Source organism: Narcine bancroftii, chromosome 13 (assembly GCF_036971445.1).
Source record: "Narcine bancroftii isolate sNarBan1 chromosome 13, sNarBan1.hap1, whole genome shotgun sequence".
Taxonomy (NCBI): Eukaryota; Metazoa; Chordata; class Chondrichthyes; order Torpediniformes; family Narcinidae; genus Narcine; species Narcine bancroftii.
In genome coordinates, this window is record NC_091481.1 from 33649954 (window position 1) to 33672265 (window position 22312).

A 22312-nucleotide genomic window follows, 5' to 3' on the forward strand; every position below is an offset into this window, starting at 1 on the left:
CTCTCTCTCTCTCTGACTGTAAGAAACACTTCGGCAATTCCTGCGTATCTGTCTGCCTTGCAGAAGGCAAAAAAGAAATTTCATGTAATATGACACTATTACAAGACAATAAATTGAATCAGTCTCGATAAAGGGTTCCCAACCTGAAACCTTGACTGACCATTTTGACCCAAGGTTGCTGCCTGACTCATCGAGTTCCTCCATCTTCACCCCCACCCCACCCCCACCTAAAATAATATGGTAAAAGTCTTGTTTTATTGTACCTGCTCAGATCATCTCTTACAAACTATCTTCAATTGAACTCCTTTGAAAAATGTTCTGGTGTTGTGTGCTTAGGGGAGGCATATGTTCAAAGGCATCACGCAAATTAAACTGGAAATATAACTTAATTAGACAAACAATAAGTTAAGCATGCTACATTTGAAGATTAGTTGCAGGACACAGTTCTGACTTGCCGACAGATTGCCATTCAGAAGTTGATTTGCTAGTTCATCAAAAACAAAAGATGCCAACCCGACCAAAAGATACAAAGTGAAGTGACACAATGCTAATTAAATGAAGTGATTTTATTGTTTACCAGCACAGATGTTACACTCATTGCAATTTTTTGCTTTGTTGCAGATTGCAACAGATTATTTCAAGGTAAAACCGGATTTTAATTACAGCACAATTAAAATAGAAAACAGGCAAATGAGAGCTTGTAGATTGTACCCCCACTAATAACAAACCTTTGACTTTGCCACATGTACGATGAATGGCGATTTGTGATAGGAAACCACCTCTTTTATTATTAAGCCAAAGCATTTATTATCTGTCAGGACAATAGACTATTCACATTTTGGACTTTGACCATTTTAAAACAAGTCATCTGCTGCAAGTTTAATCACTTTAAAGAGTGAATTGTTTATCCTTTAGCAGGATTAAGATAAATGCAGTTTTAATTTATTTTTATTATTATTCTGCTATGGTAGATCTTTTTTTTGTGTGAGCTGGAAGGTCACAGGTTCAAGTTCCACTCCCACAATGCAGAGAAACCTTCCCAGCACCGCTCAAGAGGTGTCAGCAGGATTTTTGGGTAAGATTCCAAGCCAAGATAATTTCTGTTCCTCCATGGGCTCCATCTCCCAATGACTTGGAAATGTAGCCAATGCACCGAAAAGATCCATCGCACCCCGGACAAGCTCTTTTCTCCCCCTCCCCACATCGTGAAGGTGGCTTTAAGAGTGTCAAAGAGCGCACTAAGAAGGCTCAAGTGCAGGCGAACGAGGAGTCTGCAGGTGCGGGGGTCCAGCACAGTGTACAGAAGGGCTGGAGAAACTCAGGCCACGAGGCCTGCTGTGTCTCCTCACCGTTTATTTATTGAGCAAAGACAGCTTCTTCTCCACAGCCATCAGACTCCTTAATGAACCCCAGGAAGGTGCTGCTTTTCTTTGACTCTAATAGACCTTTCTTTCTATTGCACCTCCATCACCTGCATATTGTGCCTTTTCCACGGCTGAAATGCGGGTTAGGGATAGCCTGTTAGACCCACTTCATTGTGCTAGATAAACTTAAAGAAAAATGACAGGAGTTTTCCTGGCACCTTGACTTGAATATATCCTGACACAAACAACTGTGCAGCACATGATCTATGCATGGCTTTTAAGGAGGCCTCGTTGTGTACTAACCACCTCTCTGAAACTTCAAGTGCATCTACTTCACGTTTCAGATTCCCTCTGGTTGTGAAATGCAGTGTGGGAGTACAAGTATTGTTCTCTGTTCCACTAATCTTTTCCCAAAATTTAGTTCACAGCGTACAGGCACCAACCGGTGGAATGTATATAGTGCCGAGCTGTTACATTGCGGCTTGATTCAGATGATGGTGCCCCATTAAAATGGGTATTGAGAAAGCACACCGTTTTCAGTGTCATTGATGGGGAGCCAGATGAAGGGGTCTTCAGGGTAACGAATAAATAAGGGGGTTGACTTCACGGCTGTCAGTGGTGGGGTGAAAGAGCCGAAAGTGCCCAAGCAAGCGAAAATCTGGAAGAGATGAGGAAGAGCTACTCCATTAAGAGCTTGAGCACAAAACCTCAAGGTGTTTTAGAACTCGGAAACAATGCAGGTCAGAGAGAATGGGAATTTTTAATGGGAAGATCTTTGATATCTGTTTGGGATAAGCTGAACATTGCAAAACAGGTGGGAGGATAGGTGGTCATTACGAATTATTACGATACTCACAGAATTGTCACTGTGGCGATACATGACTCTGGTTCACATTGGGAATCTACATGCCAATCAACACCCTACAGAGTCATGGAGTGAAACAGCAATTGAAACAGGCCGTTCAATGCAAACTTGTCTGCGCTGGCCAAGTTGACGACCCTAGCTAGTTTTGTTTGCCTGCATTTGACCCACAGCCCCAGGAATTAGCTCCACGGCTTTAAGATCGGGTCAACATGGCGGAGCATTAGGAATAAAAGGAGACATCCATTTCACCCCCTCCCCCATGCCTGCTTCACCGTTCAATAAGATCGTGCTATACCTTTTAGCTCAGCCTCACTTTCTGGCATTAAACTTAATGCCATGTCCTTCGATGCCTTGATAACAAGATCATCAAAAAGCAGGATGTACATGTTTGCCTAAATCCGTTCAACTTGTCTATTTGTCCAACTTGGGTTTCATATCAAACAAGAGGAGCACTGCAGCCAGTCAGAACCACCGGCTCCAGCCACTACTTTGCCTTGAGATTCAATGACTTCTGACTCACGTTACCAATTCAGCAGAAATTGAGGTGAAAACTACCTGAATATATTCCACATCAAACACCCAAGTGAATCACCCTGAAGGCAGCAAGTGTCGGATTTAATAAACAGTCCACCACGTGTTAATATAGGCCAATTGGTTTTCACAGTCCTGATGTTTTTATATATATATATATATATATATATATATGCCATTACTTGTTAACACCAAGGCAAGTTGTTGGCTCCAACTTGCTCATTGCTATTTTTTATTTGTTGTGTCAGTGAGAGCCGTGCAGTTACTTCTCACTACACTGTAAAAAAAGGGCTCTGCTCCGTGCTTTTAATTGCCACGGAGATGGATGTAAATGGCACATCTACAAATCAGGACTGCCAGGCTGGGAAATTGCTTCTTCCCGCAGGCTGTGAGATTGATGAACAATATCCTGTATCCCAAAATATTTATATATTGATTTTAAATTATATCTTTTCATATATACACACACATGTGATTATGTGCTGCGTGTTGCGTGTACACACTGGGGAAACGCTGCTTTGTCAGGTGGTATGTGTACAGTCATATAACCATACAACAGTTTATGGCATGGAAACAGACCATTTGGCCCTTCAACTTGGAACATGATTTTAAATTTAATTTTTTTAAATTTTAGTATTTTAAAATTTAGGCCTATGGCATGGCAACAGGTCTTTCTGGCCCACGTGTCCGAAGCACCCAATTATACAACCCCCGTAAGCTTTGAAGGGTGGGAGGAAATTGAAGTATCTGGAGGAAACCCATCAGACATGGGGAGAGTGTACAAACTCCAAACAGACAGCACCATTATCAATCATGTGAACAAAGCAAATGTACAGATCACCCCTGGGTGACAAATTGGCTGCATTTACACAGATGTCACTAAGTCACATTGGACATGTATCGGCAGGATGGAGGGAGGTTAATCACTCCATGTATCTCCACACTTTTTCATTGAATAGCCTCAAAACACACACAAGACTGATAAGGAATAACAATTACTGAAAGTGGCGAAACTAGTTCCAAACACAATCTGCTGAAGAACTCGGGGCGGGGGTTGAGAGGGGTGGGGCAGGCAGCACCAGTGGAAGTAAAAGAAGGCCTGACATCTCAAGCTGAGGTTCTTCATTTTTCTCCCACTGACGCTACTCCAACCACCAGGCTCCTCCAGCAGGTTGTGTTTGGCTTCAGATTCCAGCTTCTGCAGTCTGCTGGGTGCCTCGAGGAAACAAGTTCTGCTATTTGCAGGTACAAACGTCTGTAGGTGCATTAAACTTTTCCATTTAATAACATTCTGGGAGCTCACTTCTATGTAGGGGGCAGCTACTGTTAACTGGATACTGAAAATTTTTTTAAATCTGTATATGATAGAAATATGAAATAAAACCTGAAACGTTAATTTTGTTTTTCTCGCTCCATATTTGCTGTCTGAATTGCTGACAGTTTTTTTTCGTTCAACTCATTGATTTTAATCTATAATGGTAAAAATCTTTCCTACATTACATTCAGAATCCATGCTGGATGGAACACCAAATTAAGAGATCAGATGTGGAGGGCTGATCACTCTCCAATCCTCTACATCAGTGGTTCTCAACCTTTTTCTTTCCATTCACATACCACTTTACGTATTCCCTATGCCATCGGTGCTCTGTGATTGGTAAGGGATTGCCTAAGGTGGTATGTGGGTGGAAAGAAAAAAGTTTGAAAACTACTGCTTTAACTGTATCTCGTTGACTCGTTATGTGCACGGTTTCAGAACTCCAAAGGAAATGGGCCAATGACCATTTTTCTCTAGCAAAATATTTCAGGAACAATTGGGTCTAGAGCAGTGATTCTCAACTTTCCCTTTCTACCTTAAACAATCCCTAACTAATCCAGAGCAGCGATGGCACAGGGATTACTTAAAGTGGCATGTTGAGAGGAAAGAAAAAGGTTGAGACTACTGCTCTACATTATGGAGGGGCCTTGAGAACCTATGTGTTCAGACACTTGAGGTAAGGTCTCCCAGACAAGTGAAAGCTCCTCTTCATTGATCTCAGTAAAATAGTGTGAGGAGAAGGAGGCCGACACTAGAATCTTGAGCGGGCTAAGAATTACTGGTGTAACTCAACAGGTCAGACAGCATTAACAAAAGGGAGAGGGAGATTATTTGTATTAAGGGGGAATGACCCTGGGGAGAGGGCCCATGTTCCCCTCCTCTCATGCCTTCTGCTCCATCACTCAGCTGCTTTTCCCATTTTTCCCACTCCCCCCCCCCTCAGTCCTAATAAAGGGTCCAGATCCGAAACGTGATCCGACCAGTTTTATTCCTGGATGCTGTCTGACCTGCTGAGCCCCTCCATCCACTCCTCATCTGCTAAAGGAGGACAAGGCGACTGTGAGTGGACCTCAACCTCAGAACAGATGGGAAAGGATGAGAGAGAAGGGGGGAAACCAGGAAGAGAAAATTGGCAGAAAAGGAAAGGACGAGGCAATACAATTGTGCAGAGAGACCAAGAAATCCAGGACAGTTTGCTTTAGAGTAGAGATAACAGGGAGGTTAAGTAGAGGTTTGTTGATGCAGTAAATTGGAAGGAACAGCGTCCACGGAAAGAAGGTTTTGCATCAATGAAAACTGATTTAAGGTAATTGGTGACTGAAGTGGAAGCAGGATGGGAATTTTTTTTTTTATTCAGTTAGTTATTATGATTTGAAATGCAGGACTGGTAAAGAGGTGGTAGCAGATTCAATGGCAACTTCCAAAGGGAATTTGATGCAAACTTAAAGAGGATTTTAGGGCCATGGGGAAAGAGTGAGATTTATTACCGGGCTTTTTGATGGAGACAGCATTGGCCTCTTTTTGTACTGAATAATTCTACAATTCTCCGAAGCCCCAATGGATCAGTGGCAATTTATGCAGGGAATTTGATATTACTTACAGTTTAAAGTCACAGCGTGGTTTGTGTGCACTCACCTTAGATGAATTGCAATGTTTTACTGCTTTTATTTTACTGGTACTGTCATAAAGATCGAGGCAATTAAGAACTAGAGGCAAGGATATAGGTCACAGTGCAAAACCCATCTAATGCTCACAGCATGTTAGAGCAAGTAACACAAAAGGATCCTTTAATAAAACTATGGATTTTTTGGTAAAGTTTTCCATCATAGCCTGTTAATTTAGTGGCTCTAGCATGTTTGCTGCTGAACTTTCCCTGACTCCCAGTAAACTGGATTATTCCATTGATTTGTACTCACTTGTTCCTGTTGCTGCTTCGCCAGTTCCATCTGCTGCCGTTGCTTTTCAATCTGCGAGGCGGCCAGCTTCTTCTGCTCCTCGTGTGCCGCCAGCAACTGCTCACGCAGGCTCGTCAGCTGGTTGATCATTGCCATGAGCTGCCGCTCCTTTTCCGCCAAGCTCTCAGGCGTCCCTGTTGTCAGTGGAAGGGTCGGGGGGGGGGGTGAGGTTGGGTGGTGAGGGGAGAAGGATAGAGCACACAGAGGAGAAAGAGGGAGAAGGAAGGGTTAACCCCGGATAAACTTGACTGGCGGCGGAAGGTTCGGCAAAATGGGCTGAAGGAGGAGCACCGATTGGGGGATTAGGTTGACAGTGTCACCCCCAGGTCACCTTCCCTGAAAAGTTAGCGCACCAGTTGGTGCCATGCCATTTTAGCGCCAGTGACCCAGGTTTGAATCCAGGTTTGTTGGCGAAGTTTGTAGGTTCTCTCCGTGGACGCGCAAGTTTTCTCTGGGAGCTCCGGTTTCCACTCACGTTCTAAAGATGTATGGGGTTAGTAGGTTAAATGATCACGTGGGTGTACTTGAATGTGGGCCAGAAGGGCATCTCTAAATTAAAAAAAACATTCAGCTCAACACTCTTTGATCACTTAATAGGAAGCAAGAATTTGGGTGCATTAGTACTCATGGATATGACAATAATCTCATTAGAATTGGTGCACCCTGAATGGCTACAGTTTGATTTGAAAATTCCTACAGGCAGGAATGAGGACTCTTCTTGTTCAGCTCATGTTATCACCACATGCCAAAGTGGATCTCACTCGGCTGAGAAATAGATTTCATTTTGGGTGGCAAAACCTCCAACACTTGTGCCTTTGACTCCTGCAATTTCCCCAACTTCTGCAATACCAGGATGGAACTTGCATACTTGTAATTGAATGGGGAAAATCACAGCTTGCTTTTGTTTGAAGCCGGATCAAAAATTGGAGATGAATATCTTGAAGACAGAATGAGCTAGGAACACTCGACTGTTAATGGAAAATGGCCAAGCATAATCCGCTGGAAGGAGCTTGGCGGGTTGAGCAGCATCGGTGGGAGAACAAGAATGGTCGGCGTATTGAGTCGAAACCCTTTTTAGAGACACGTTCAGCCCGACCCATTGAGTTCCTCCAGCCATCTGTGTTTGGGTTCAGAATCCAGCATCTTCCCCAGGGCCAGATTAACATAGTAGCATATTCTATGGGCCCCGCGCTAAATTCTTGCTGACTTGCTCTGTCAATGTATGTATGATGAATTATGAATGACTGACTGGTTATTCAACTTAAGCATTTTCGCTTGCATCATTATGCCACACTCCCATTGTGATCTGAGAAAGCTGGCATTATTTTGTGAAGAAAAATTAAAACTATTTCAAACTTACCAAAACAGAGGAGATGCAGAGTCAGGGATGGGGGGGGGGCGGGGGTGGGGGGGAGCGGGGACCACCGTCACTCTTCCTCCTCACTGTGCATGTGCCAGTAGGGCACAATTTAGGGTCCCTTTACAATATATGCTGCTGGCCCCGCATTACCTTAATCTGGCCCCGAGTATCCCATGTTTCTCTGCAAACACTTTATATTAATTCAGTTCCAGTCGTATCCAGGGTGTGTATTTGTTAGTTATCAGGTTTGATTAGTGTAATATAGAGCTTCTGACTTATAACATCAAGTTGTGTCCAATGCAGACTTATTTTTTTGGTATGGAGTTACAAAGATGCAAATCAGATGTATGCTGTAATTTAAAATGAACATTGTTTCTTTGTACAGTCTGCCATGACATTGTAAGGCAGCACAAAGATGCAGCAATTAGGCTCCCTCAGAGAACCGACTTCATTCCTGAACTGTGATGGCATTGTGCGTAGAGTTTTCCAGGTTCTCTCTGTGACCACAAGGGGTTTTCCCCTGGGTGCTCCACTTTCCACCCCTGCCCCCCCCCCCCCCACATCTGGTGGTTGTCGGTTAATTGGTGACTGTAAGTTTCCTTTGAGTGTAGGTGAGTGGCAAATAAATCAAAGGGAAGGTGATGGCAAGTTAGTGACAACGTGCTGTGGGGCAACAACGCAAATAAGGAAAGGACATCTGCCTTTAATGTCCGGTCGTTAATGAAAGATAACACCTAACTGGTATCCAGGAAGACTCCACGGACTGAGAGACTTGGCTATGAGTCTGCTTTCTTCCACCAGAGCTGTGGGAGAGGAACATTTTTGGAAGTTCACACCAGGTTTCTTTGGCTTGGCTTCGCGGACGAAGATTTATAGAGGGGGTAAATGTCCACGTCAGCTGCAGGCTCGTTTGTGGCTGACAAGTCCGATGCGGGACAGGCAGACACGGTTGCAGCGGTTGCAGGGGAAAATTGGTTGGTTGGGGTTGGGTGTTGGGTTTTTCCTCCTTTGTCTTTTGTCAGTGAGGTTTCATCTCCTCCATTGCTCTGTGAGTGATACTGATGGGCCTTTTACAGCTCATCATGGGGAGAGATTGGGTAGCGGCATATCCCGAATGAGTACCAGCAAACTTCTGCATTCAAGTAAAACCACAATGCTGGAGAAACTCAGCGGGTCAAAATGTGTCCTTTGTATACCGTATATTTCAGTGTACAAGTCGAGTTGTGAAACCCTAAAAAATTTCACAAAAATTCGAGGGGGGTCGACTTATACGCCAGATATACTTTTGAGACCTTTAATTCACCAAAAAAAAACCCAGATTGAAGTCAATTCGGCCTATAAGTCGATGCTGGAAGCACCTCCCCACCGCCACCGCTCCCCAGCACTGGGCGCCGTCATAACCGCTCCTACCTGGGACCCTGAGGTCGTCATTACCGCTGCTGCCCAGTAGGCCAAGGTTCCTGCTCCCGCCGGGAGCAGAATGTCACCGCTCCAGCTCCGTGGGCCATCGCCACTGCTGCCCGGCAGGCTGAGTTTTTTTTTTAAACTTAATTCACAGCTTTGTTACTTGTGATTGGGGTCTTTTAAAAAAAATGTTGGGTTGTTTTTGAGATGCCCGGACAGCCTGAAAAATGTGGGTCGACTTGTACTTTGAATATAGTCCATTAAAATGGTGGGGGGTAGGGCCGGTCGACTTATAATCCAAAGTATACATAGCTATCTATATATTTGCTATATAAAGGATATTGTTTGAGTTTGTCCAGCATGGTAGTAAACCCATCAAAATGCTGGAGGAACTCAGCTCGTCTCTTCAGCATCCATAGAAGACAAAGATACATTGTCAACGTTTCAGGCCTGAGCCCTTGACTTCTCTGGCTTTCGTTAAACCCCTCTTCTGCCCCATTTTCTATTCATTCCCTGTTTCCTTTTGCACAGACATGATAAATTCTACCTGGTCCCTTATCATATCCAACGAACACCTTTTTGTTGGTCTGGATTCCTCCCCCATTGTTAGAATTCTGATATATCCTTGTTTGTGCCTTTTCTGATTTTTAACTTGAAGAAGGGCTCAAGCCCCCGAAATGTCCGTGACATATCTTCGTCTCCTAGAGATGCTGGGTTCCTCCAGCATTTCGGTGTGTTTTCTACAATCACAGAGTCTGCAGCCTATCCTGTTTCACTCACTTCTCCAGCATTGTGTTTTTACTTTAACCACAGTACCTGCAGACTTTTGTGTCTTACCTCTGTATTCAAGTTCCTGGAACGGACCACCACTGAACTGGCCCAAGACAAGCTATTTAACAGATCTAGTGGCTACAGAGAGTAGTCTGACATACTGGTTTTGATGTTCGATACATGCTTTCTTTATCAGTGAATGGAAATTAGCAGCTTAGTGCCTCGGCAAATGAAGATAGAGAATGAGAATGCGTCTGGATGATGCTCTGAGCATCACCAAGACCAAGGAGCTCATTGCTGATCTTAGGAAGGAGAGGACCAGGGACTGCACCTGTCCACGTGCATGGGATGGAGGTGGAGAGTTTAAGTTTCCTTCAGTCTGTATGTCAGAAGAACTTTCCTGGAGCAAGCATTTGCATCAAGATATTGGAGAAGACTCAATGGGCAGATGGGTCTATTTGTGCTCCTACATCTTGTGCAAACCGAGAAGGCGGCTCACCGGCATCTCTACTTTCTGAGGAGATTTAGCAATACTTTATCAAACTTCTAAGGTGCACCGTGGAAAATAAATGGGTGGCAATACAAGCGCCCAGGAACAACAAGAGTGCTGAAGGTGGCAAACATAGCCAGGTCTATCAGAGGGTCTGACCTCCCATCCATTCCAGACCATTACAAAATGCTGCCTCATGAAGGCAGCTAACATCATAAAGGACCCCCATCATCCTGGTCACAATCTCTTCTCACTGCTAACTGAAGGTAGCCGTGAATACCAGCACCTCTAGATTCATGAACAATGTCTTTTAGACTCTTGAACCTCCCTCGTAATATGAAGGCAGTCACTTTTTTTCAATACGTTTAGCGTGAATATTTATTAATTCTTATGTTTTTATTGTCTCTTAATTTAGTTCAATTAGATATTCTTTACAAGTACCTGATCAGCTGCAGCAAGTAAGAATTTCAGCCACATGTACATTGTACAATGTGTATGACAATAAACTCATATTACAATCTTATTAGCTAAAGAACTAGAAGGTTTAGATCATCAACCCATATACCTTAATTCTTTTAAAATAATCTTTAGTGGTGCAGCCAAGAAAAGATCAAGGCTCAGAGAGATGAGTGACCTTAAAAGTTTCTTGGACTAGACAAGGTTACAGAGAGCCCAGAATCTTAAACAACCTGAGACAGAGGATCAGTGCTACTTGGTATGGTTGTTGATATATCTGCTCTTCCAGAATGACTCCCAAAAACAGGTTCAAAGTGCCACTCAAAGGCAGAAAGATCCCAGACTGATCTTTGCTGTCTAAAAGCAGCTGGGGCACTAGAACTGCTGTCAAGAAGAAAATTCACGCTGGAGTTTTCTGGGCTCATTGCAATGCAACCCTACTGAATCCAGTTAGGAGAAAATCAGGGCTAGTCCCGATTCTAAATAACCTGCCATAATCTCCATTCAAAGTACGCAGCGCCATCAGATCCTGAGAGAACCTTAGCACATAAAGATGGGGGAAGGTAATATCATTAGTTTGTTTGGAAGTTCAGCTGAACAAGGTAGGGCAACACAGCTGGCATAGCAGTTAGTGCCAGAAATTGAGGCCAGTGTTCGAATCCCGCGCTGTCCGTAAGGAGTTTGTATGTTCTCCCCGTACCTGCGTGGATTTTCCACATGGGGGGGGTCTCATTTTCTCCTACTACTCAAAATGTAGTGGGGGTGTAAATGTAAATCTGGCACCAAAATTCTTACTTGCTGCAAAAGAATAGGTATTCAGAAAGAAAGGTTATAATAGAAAACTAATTGAATTAAAGTATGAGACAATTAGACATAATACACTTTTGTGCATTGAGTTTGTAAGTTTACTGTTTTTTAAAAAAAAGAATCCCAAGTAAAAAGCAATTGGTTCACACATTAGATTCATATTTGAAACTCGTTTACATTCACTGACACACACATTTGCACTCAAGAACCATCTTGCAAGCCAGAAAATCCAGACGACAATCGTTTTTTTGTGATTCCTTTGCATTTCAGTTTACATTATCAAACGATCTCGGCTCTATTCTTTCCCCAGCCCCAGCTTCAGGGGGCACCATGCTGGACTCTTGGGCAGAATGCAGTCAGCAGTTGACCTCACAAGAAGGTACGAGTGAGATTCATTTGCCCCCGGAGGGCAACTTTCTCAACAATAGACAATAATTGCAACTGTCACGGCAGTCGGCAGGAGAAATAAACCGGTGGCTGTTTTAACAGCTCACTGTGGAGCCTAGCCCTTTAGATGTGTGTTTGAAGGGACTGCAAAACAGAAAAGACCTTCTGTTAAAATGTCAGAGGAGAAAAGAAACCCTCCTTTCATGACAGGCTGGCAGGAATGTTGATTGTCTTCTTTCACCAGCCCATGGAAGTTAGTCCAGTGTTTTGTGCTCATTCCACACAAGAGTGATAGGTAATGATCCTCAGCTACACATGATAAAGATGGGAGCGTTCTGTTACTTTCAGGTTTATCACAAGAGTTAAAGGCACACATTTTACTCGCTGAATGAATAGATCCCCATCAAAAGGTCTTCTTAATATGTGACTGGAAAATGTTTGAAGTTCGTAAAGTTTCGAGAGGTTTATAAACTGCAGTAGCTCAACATTCTTAAGTATCTATTCCATATTTTTAAAGGCTTAGAAGTACCTACAATTCAACTGTCAAGTGGATAGCATTTGATGTACATTCTAAATGGTGCATATAACACTTTCAGTAGGGAAACAGCAGGTGTTCATGTTTAATTGACAATGCTGGTATATTTAAGGAGCTGTTGTCTAGACTGGAATATCCTAATTTCTTTTTGTTCCACTGATATTATGTTGAGGTCACACCAGGCAAAATAAACAGGACATGCAATTGCAATGTTGTGCATTATTAAACATATTTATAAACAGAAACTGTGCCTTCTTTTAAGGACTATTACTGGAATTGCCACTTTGTGTACCCTAATGAATGTCGACAACCAGAATCCAGATCAGGTCTCAGGTTCCATATAAAAACCCTGACATGTCATCCGAACTGCTGAACAAGCTTTAAATCCTTTCCCAACCGTGAGATAACGCTGCTTTGTAGCATTGCAAAAAAAAACCCAATTCGGAGGCTGGACGAAAATATCAAACGATCTCGTTTTTTCATCCTGCTGTATCCTGTTAATTTTACATGTAGTCACTTTCTTTAAACATGCACACACAAACAAGTAATTGCAAGAGCTATTTTCTGGCAGGGCGAGCATGCAAGGATAAAATGAATCGAACATTTACCCAACCTTTAATCTCCTCGATGTTTCCCGATCCCATGGCGAGAAGTTTGTCCTTCCAGTCTTTTGATAACAGCTTCTCGATACTAGGAGCTTCTGTGGAAATGCGAAGAGAGATTTCGTTTTGAGAAAAGGTTTAATCTTCCACAGAAGCTCATTCAAAGTTCATCGGCAGTCAAAGAACATCACTTCCCATTTTGCCATTGGAAGCTTATTCGCAAAGCAGATAAGAATTACTTAATCGTCTGCTCTTTGATAATCATTAGCCTGGCCACAAACAATGAAATGACTGTTATATTTCTGGACAGGGAAGTTCGAAACAAACTCAGCCGTTCCACAATCCTGCAGGACACCCTCTGGACAATTCAATGACAATAGAGTAGAGAGTCGGGGGGATAAAAAGCCATCTCTCTTTAGTGAATTCCCGTGGATCAAGTGGATTGGGTGGTCTGTGAAACGACCACTTACTTTATGGGGGGGGGGGGAGAGAGGGAAGGGGAGGAAGAGAAAGAGAGAGAGTGAAAAATGGTGAGAATGAGAGAGGAGAGAATGAAGGGAGGGGGGGAGAGAGAGAGTCCTATGCAGTGTAAAAGCAAGACCCTTTAAGGGAAGGGAGTTGTACTTATTTCCCACCCACCCCCCTGTCGGAAAGGTTAACGAGTTGGTCAATTTCCCGGCCTTCCTTCGCACTGCATTTCATCCCGTCCGCGAATTCTCCCCTTTGTCTAACATCTCACAACAGTAGGTCAAAGTCGAGCATCCAAACCGTGACTTGGGACTGCCGGCTAAAGGTGGCTGGTGTAGCTGCAGTCAATGGATGGGAATGAGCCAGTCACTCGGATCTATTGGCAGCTGCCTTTCTCCGGATCACCATCCCAACAGGTGCCTTTCACCAGCGAACACTTGTCGGCGCTTTTAGCGCATAGCGCCTGACCTTGAACTCGAACAGCACCCATGGGCCAGGGCAAGACAGTGTCACTTTGAATTCCTCGTATTCGTTAGCAGGTTGGCTTGTTCCCTGTCTTGGCCAACGATTTGGAACTTTGGGGGGGGGGGGAGGGATGGGGAGGGAAATGATTCCACCTTTGGGTTCTCCGCCTTGTCCTTGTGGCCTGCATGGATTCATAAGTAGAACTTGGTGTCTCTGCTTCAACAAGGGAATAAAAAGCCCCCAATCTTCTCTGTTACAACATCGCACAATGCGGCCCTTCGGTGTATTCCTTTAAAAAAATGTATCAAGCCCTCCCTATCTCATGGGACTCGATCCAGTGTCCAACATCCCGACACAAGTCGAAGTCAGGGAGAGAGAGAGTGAAATCCACTATAAAGTTTCGCGATGGAGGCCCAAAACGCTATAATCTTGGGGAGAGGTCACCCCACCTTCAATGAATCCCGTATCAAAATCACTTCTATGCACAAAGTCGGCTTCATTAAAAAAAACCTCAACAAGTCATTTCATTGGTTGGTCTTTGTCCAGGTGCCCTGACATCCGCCACTGAGTCCACAAGTGCATGCAGGGGTTTTTAGTGGAGGGGTGGGGGGCACAGGCAATGAACGGCGAAGATGCGCGTTGCATCCAGCGAGTTTTCGGCTGAGAATGGCCATGGGGGGGTTAGATAGAGCATGGAGGCAACACCAACACACATGGGTGAACAGCTCCTATCCCCAACCCAAAGGATGAAATGCTTTCCATTGATGAGAGTTGGGTCGTTTGACATTGCAATCGATGCATCGATAAAGCAGGCACTGGGCACCTCCTTGGTTCATTAAAGTTTGCCCTCACTTTCCTACCGTCCCCCTTCCCACTTGTTGGATCATATTTATGAAGCTGGTAGCCGGCATTTAGCAGATCAGGAGAAGTCAGCCCTGTTTAACAAAAGGGCTACTGTCCTGCAGCAAGTCCCAGACACGGGGAAAAGGCGCCCACAGGAAAGAGGCAGGCTCCGATGTTGAAAGTTTTTTTTTCAAAAAAAACTTGCTGAGCACAGTCACCACATTCACTCCGCTTGGCAAACTCGGCTCCCTGTTCCTTGCCTGAGCTGTGAACAGGGCTGGGGATTGAATAACCAATTATACAACCGTTGGCTGAGTTTATCCAAGGTTTTGCAAATTGTAATAATAGAACAGTATTCCCAAATCGTTTCATCCATTTCCAGACATGCTGTCAGATCCCATCACGCTTAATTTGCATTTTACAACATAATATATGTCGAATATCTCACAGCGACACAATGCAATCACTTTATTTTTGCTGGACCAGTATGAGAAACAATGTGGTATAGTCTTGGGTCCATTTAAAGCCACATTAATTCAATATTATATTTCCTGCCCGTTCCCTTGTTAGTTTAAACTGTAACCTGTGTTCACTGAAGAACAACTCTAATTCTTGCACTTTACCTTTGTCTCAAGGAATATAATAGAACCTTATTTGCCTGTTCATGAAATGGGATGTTTCATATATTTATTGGAGGCGCAACAAATGTTGGGAGTCAAACGTCATTGTCATTGAAGATGTCCTGAAAATAAATTCTCTCACTCAAATCAGTCGATGCCACATTTCAACCTTCAAGATTATGCTGCCATAGCAAACGGTTTGTCACAAAGGTCTGCCCTGTGCCAGGCTGACATTGCACAAGGTATAATCAGCAGACCTCCAGTCATTGAAGCTCACAGCACAGAAGGGGTCTGCTTGCCCTTGGCCAGTTTTTTTTAAGGAAGGAGCTGTCCCAGTCAGTTTTCTGCCGCACTCCTAGCTTTCTCCCAAAGACAAAAACCCTGCAAATTAATTCCCTGCCACTCTGATTTCCAACACCCTTCTGGGAATGTGTTTCCAGAGCAAAGCAGCACTCTGTGGGGGGAGGGGGGGGAGGGGGTGGGGGCAGGGGGGGGGAGGGGGTGGGGGCAGCTGCAGAAAATATGAAATAAAGTCAGAAAATGTGGGAACGACTCAGAAGGCCGGGGTTAACAGGGAAAAGGCACGGGTCAATGTCCTTCCCATTAAAACTCTCAGTATGAAATAATTTCTCCTCATTTCACCACTCCCACTTTTGCCAGTCACTGATCCACTTGATGGAGAAGTTCTCCTTATTCAGGTTATGAAAGCCTCTCGTTATGTCGAATACTGCCGGGAGGTCTCCCCACATGCCGAGGAGAGCAGTCTGAAGTTTTCCACGTTGACACATTTCTTTATCCCTTCAAACTATTCAGGGAAAGCTCCTCTGTACCTACACCAAGGCGCTGACAGCCGTACTGCAATACGGTGCCCAAAGCTGTACTCAATACACCAGTTGAGGTCCAACCAGTAATTTGTCAATATTTAGTAAGCTATCCTTATGTTTGCATGCAGTGCCCCAACTAACAGAGCCAAGGATCCTGTATGTTTTCTTAACTGTATTATTCACTTGCCTTATTAACTTGTCCTGCCAGTTTCAACCCATATGTGAATGTCTCCTCAGTTTGCCTGCCCTATCATATCACTGAAGCTATTGCCAGGATGTTCCCTCTGTGTGATGTTCCTCTTGGAATGCAGCTTTTCGCATTTTTTTTCCCCAGGTCACTAAGGCCTCAATAATAACGCATGCATCTTCCAAGTGCTTCAACTGAGCACTCAGCGGAGCAAAATAAAGCCACCGGCTACATTTGCATAGCCCCTATTGTATCCCTCGGATGTCCTAAAGCAAGTTCCAGGAAATTAGCATGTCTTGCGATGGAGGGCAAGCCCAGCAAGTTCCACAAAGTATTTACCGGGGCAGAGCAACAGAAAGCGGTGATCGGTTAAGGTGGGGGTGGGGGGGTCAGAGGCAAGTTTCAAGGTAGCGAGAGAGAGAGATAGGGAAGTGGAGAGGCAGAGGAGCTGACGGAGACAATACCAGAATACACAGCCTGGCCATCGATGCCCCAAGAGGCCAGCATCCGAGACCAGGCCTCAATGATCAGTAACTCGAGCACAAGCACCAGGCGATGTAACAGACTGAGTAGGTCACGAGCAAGCATGATAGAGGTGTGCAATGCATTAAGCCATTCAGCACAGTTTTAGACCAGGGAGAATGCTGGCGAGAGATCCCCAGAAGAAGCTTTTGTGATCTGATATTAACACTCAGCATCACGCTGAAGGGAGCTCATCTTTCCCCAAGCATCAATCAAGCTTAATATTGATAATAAGTGGGTCTCCTGACAATGAGGACGTGAGGAAGAGATGTCCTATTAAAACCAAGGAAGACTGCAGAGACAACAGTAATCCTTGTGCAGTGAGATGCCTTATATCACACTGTTTTCAATTGACTTTGTATTGCCTGTGATTATGTGATTCTTTTTCCCTGTTGCTTCTGTTAAGGAAATTTGAAAGAAAATTGCAGATTCATTTTATCAGCATTCAGGCAGAAAGTGAACATACAACAACAGAAGCCTCTAATGTAAGGCATCAAGTGTTAAAATACGTACAAATGAAATAACAGTAAGGAACCGAGGAAAGCAAGATACCCGTGCTGTATGCACTAAATGACAGGCTATCTTCTAGATCCTGATGATGTCATAAGCTTATTCAAATTCCATGGGTTATTGATCACAGTGGGCAGGGCGCCTGACCTCAAAACCTGCTGATTGCATTGGCCTCAGCAACGGTTAGTGCCACGCTGTTACAGGTTCAAATCCGCCGCTGTCCCCCTCCCTGACTTGCGTGAGCTTTCTCTAGGTGCTCCAGTTTCCTCCCACCCTCCCAATAACGTTCGGGGGCGCTAGGTTGATCGGATGCAATTGGGCGACATGGGGCGGAAGGGCTTTCTACCATGCTGGATCATTAAAACTATATAAAAAGAAAACTTTTGAGAGCCTTTAATTGCATTTTAAAGGCTACTTTGCACTGCAGGTCCCCACTCAATGAAACAGGGCAATCTGCAGGGGGAAGCAGAGTACATTGGTAGGTGGAGAGATGGAATGTTGAAACTGATGTCCATTGTAAGACACATGCAGCCTGCATTATGTAGCACCTCATTCCCAGGATCACACTCAGAAATAAAAATGACAACCGAGCCTTACAAAGAGATGCTCGGATAAGTAACCAGCTGATGACACAACTGCCAATAGTGGAGTGAAGGAAGTGCAGGATGTAAAGGCTGCCAAACTCAGAGGCGCCCATTGGCACTTATTGAAGGTCACCGATGTATTATTTTGAACATGGTGCCTTTTCAGCCAAATGCATACTGAATGGTAATGCGCAGCTAGCAGAGAAGTGTTCCTCCATGGCCAATGGGTCGCATACTGTCTATGTGGCTATCCATCTCATGAAGTCTAAATAATTCTGTCTTCTTGGTATTTACTGCTCTTGTCTCCTTTGAATCATTTGAGTCTGGGAATGTTTTCTTATCACTATTTCCTCTTCGGAATAAATTCAATGTTATCACCATTAAAACCTGTTAAAACACTTGGTGGAGGTATATGCAAATGAATACATGCAAATTAACATCCATATACTTAAATTCACCTCCAAGTTACACATCAGCCCGATTTTATGATGCATCCCCATTCCATATGCTTCTAATTAGTGTGGGAAGCAGAGCCGTCAGTGAGGTAATCGATTATGGGCATGAATGCAGAGGCAGGACTGCTCAGAGATTAGGAGATGAATCCTCCAGCAATGTGTCCAGTCACTGTAGGGGCACTCAACCAGAGTCAGTAACCCCATCTTAAAGGGGCAAACGATCTGAAATAACAACCCCATCTTAAAGGTGCAATCAACCAGGGGTAACAAACCCATTGTAAAGGGACTCAACCAGAGTTTAGCAACTCCATCTTAAAGGGGAAACCACCCAGATGTAACAACCCATCTTAAAGGTTCAATACAGTTAGCAAACCCATCTCAAAGGATAACCAACCAGGGTTAGCAAATCTGTCTGAAAGGGGCAACCAATCAGGGTTAAAAACTCATCTCAAAGGAGGGTAAATTCTATCCAAATTTAGGAAAAAAAATCTTTCTCTCAGTCAACGATGAATCCACCAAACAACATGATGGAGATTTATAGGTGGTTCAGTCACACACAAGTTAGCCAGAATTCTTCCAAAAAGTGAACACTTTGATCATGGGATGTGAGTGATTAGAGATGCAACATGTAATAATTCCTCGAAACAAATGGATAACTTGAACTTACCTCATCCCACGTCTGTGTTGTTTAAATTAAATTAAACATACAGCACGATAACAGGCCAATTCGGCCCTACGAGTCTGTGCCACCCATTTTACACCCAATTAACCTACACGTTTTCGAACGGTGGGAGGAAACCAGAGCCCCCCCACCCCTGGGGAAAACCCACGCAGACACAGGGAGATCGTACAAACTCCTCACAGACTGCGCGGGATTCGAACCCCAGTCCAGTCCCAATCGCCGGCGCTGTAAAGGCATTGCACTAAACATTACACCCAGCGTGCCGCCGTCTAGTTAATAAAGGGTTTATTTAATATGTTCATGGCATTGTGGGCATCGGTGGCAAGGCCAAGATTTATCGCTCAGCCCTAGTTTCCCTTCAGAAGCTGACTATTTGAATTATTGCAAGTCTATGAGGTGAAGCTGGTGCCATTAGACTGGGAGTCCATTTGACCCAGGAGTAATGAGGGTATATAAACAAGTCAGCATGCTTGAAGGAGAGTGTGCTAGTGGCAAGTGGAGGATTCAACATTCTCTTTCTGACAGATGAAACTCACTTGATTGGGGCATGTCCCCAAAGCCTCAGCAAGTGGCTCAGTGCAGTTTGTGGATGATATACAACCCATCCATAGTTCATCTATGGTTGAAGGATGGTGGATGATATTGAGCCTCTTATGTTCATTATTCAGGCATGTACCAGGAGTTCTTTTTCACTTTTGACTTGTAAAGTGCAGGTAGTGGGAAACTTTGGGAAGTCTGAAGGTGAGTCAATTGCTTCAGAAATCTAAGCCTTTGTTTACATTAAATCTCTCCCCCTTCATCTTAAGCCTATGTCTTCTGGTTACCGATTCCCCTACACTGGGCAGAAGACTTTTTGCATTCACCCACTCTATTCCTCTTTGTGCGCCTCTATGTGATCACCCCTCATCCTCCTGCGCTCCAAGGAATAAAAGCCCCTGCCTGCTCCACCTCTCCCTACAGCTCAAGCCCCCAAGTCCTGGCAAGATCTTCATAAATCTCTGCACCCTCTCCAGCTTGCCAACAACTTTTCAAGAGCACAGTGACCACAACCTGTGAGTTCGTTTTTGGTTGATGGTGTCACACCACCCCCTTTCCAGGAGTTTGGCGATATTCAGCATCAGTAATACCTTTGATCGTTAAGGGGAAATAGTCACACATGTTTTTAACAGGTTGTGGCCACTTTGCTCTTGGAAAGTTGTTGGCAAGCTGGAGAGGGTGCAGAGATTTATGAAGATCTTGCCAGGGAGGCTTGAGCTGTAGAGAGAAGTGGAGCAGGCTGGGGCTTTTACTCCTTGGAGCGCAGGAGGATGAGGGGTGATCACATAGAGGCACACAAAGAGGAATAGAGTGGGTGAATGCCAAAAGTCCTGCCCAGAATAGGGGAATCAGTAACTAGAAACCATAGGTTTAAGATGAAGGGAGAGAAATTTAACAGGAACCTGAGGAGTGGTTGAGGCAGGTACTGTTGCAATGTTTAAGAACAAAATTGTATGGATGCATGGATAGGATGGGTTCTGGGGGATATGGGTCAAATGCCCTCGGTTGTGACTGGTGAGGGAAGGGCATTTTGGTCAATAGGGGCAAGTTGGGCTGAATGGCCTGTTACTGTACTGTATGACTCTATGACCACTGCCTGGCACTTGGATGGGATAAACTTCATGTATTACCTCTTTGTTCACTGAATTCAGGCATAGGTTGTTTCATTTTCTCAATAGTAGCAAATGGAATAGATCATTATTAGGGTGGCACAGTTAAGGGCAATGCTATCACAGTTCCAGCAACCTGGGTTCGAATCTGGAGTTTGCACGTTCTCCCCGCAACCTGCGTGGGTTTTCCCTGGGGTGGTCCAGTTTCCTCTCACCCTTCAAAAATCTAATTGGGTGTAATCGAGCAGCACGGTTTCAATGGTTGGAAGGGCTTGCACCTGTGTTTGTGGGCAGCACGGTAAGCGTAGCAGTTAGTGCATTGCCGTCACCGCACTAGTGATTGGGACCGGGGTTCAAGTCCCACGCTGTCTGTAAGGAGTTTGTATGTTCTCGCCGGGTCTGCATGTGTTTTCCCCAAGGGCACCAGTTTCCTCCCACCGTTCAAAACGTACCGGGGGTTGAAGGTCAATTGGACGGCACGGATTCGTGGGCTGAGATGTCCAATTTAAAATGAATTAATGAATTGATTTTTTTTTGGACGCTAGTTGAATTTACCCACTTCTGAACTTCGGGTGATGACCTCATGAACATTCATGAAGCAGCCAAAGAGAGTTGTGCCCAGACACAGTTCTGAGGAAGTTCCTGCAGCAAAGGCCCAGTGCAGAAATGATTGGGCCCAGGACAGCCTCAACTGTCCCTCCTTCGTATGAGGAAATGGCTGCAGCTGGATGCTGATTTTTTCCACTGATTCCCATTTTGCTTGGGCTCATTAAAGGAAGGATTTGGAGAGGGTGCAAAGGAGACTTACCAGGATCTTGCCTGAATTGGAGGACGTGTCTTATGAAACAAGGTCAACAGGCTTTTCTCTTCGGAGTGAAGAAAGATGAGAGGTTACTTAATAGCCTATAAGATTATGAGAGGCATAGATAGGGTGGACAACCAGCATCTTTTTCCCGAGGCAACCATAGCAAATATCAGAGGATATCTGTATAAGGTGAGTGGTGGAACATATAGGCGAGACGTCGGGGCAGGTTCTTTGCACAGAGCTTATCTGGAATGCATTGGCAAGGGTGGTGGCGGAGTCTGGGTCAATAGGGACATCTAAAAGACTCTTAGACAGGTACATGGATACAAGACAAATAGAGTGCTATGGGTGCGAGGCAACAAAGGTTTAGATCAATGGTTCTTAACCTTTTTCCTTCCACTCACATCCCACTTTAAGTAATCCCTGTGCCATCAGTGTTCTGTGATTAATGAGGGATTGCTTAAGGTGGGACGTGGAGCATTTGAAAACCACTGTTTTAATTGTACCTCATTGACTCGTTGTGTGCACCGTTTCAGAACTCCAAATGACAATTTTTCCCAAGCCAAATATTTCAATAACAATTGGGTCTAGAGCAGGACTTAAAGAAGCGCTCAGCCCCGAAACATCAGCAACATATCTTTCTCCCCATGGACGCTGAATAGACCGGCTGAGATCCTCCAGCATTTCAGTGCTTTTACTACATCACAGCGTCTGTAGTCTATCGTGTTTCTCTCATTCAAATGGTGCCTGGAATTCTGGATATCAAGCTGTCTTCAGGTCAAGGCTACAGTGATGCTTGGAGCATTCCATTGTACTGCACGTTGTGCTTACCTGGATAGTTGAAAGTTAACCACCTGAT

The 22312-nt window shown here is 44.4% G+C and overlaps 1 protein-coding gene across 6 annotated transcripts in view; it reads right to left on the minus strand.

The window, feature by feature from the left end:
- The window catches only part of sox5 (SRY-box transcription factor 5), a 418360-nt gene that overhangs the window by 159541 nt on the left and 236507 nt on the right, over positions 1-22312 (minus strand). For 5 of the 6 annotated variants that reach the window (XM_069909081.1, XM_069909077.1, XM_069909079.1 and 2 more), the window contains 2 exons: positions 12854-12940; positions 5992-6164 (listed from right to left, as the gene is read on the minus strand). In XM_069909081.1, the coding sequence (XP_069765182.1) occupies positions 5992-6164; positions 12854-12940 (260 nt within the window). Of the gene's footprint in view, positions 1-5991; positions 6165-12853; positions 12941-15241; positions 15316-22312 lie in introns of those variants that run through there. The other variant, XM_069909083.1, reaches the window with a different exon arrangement.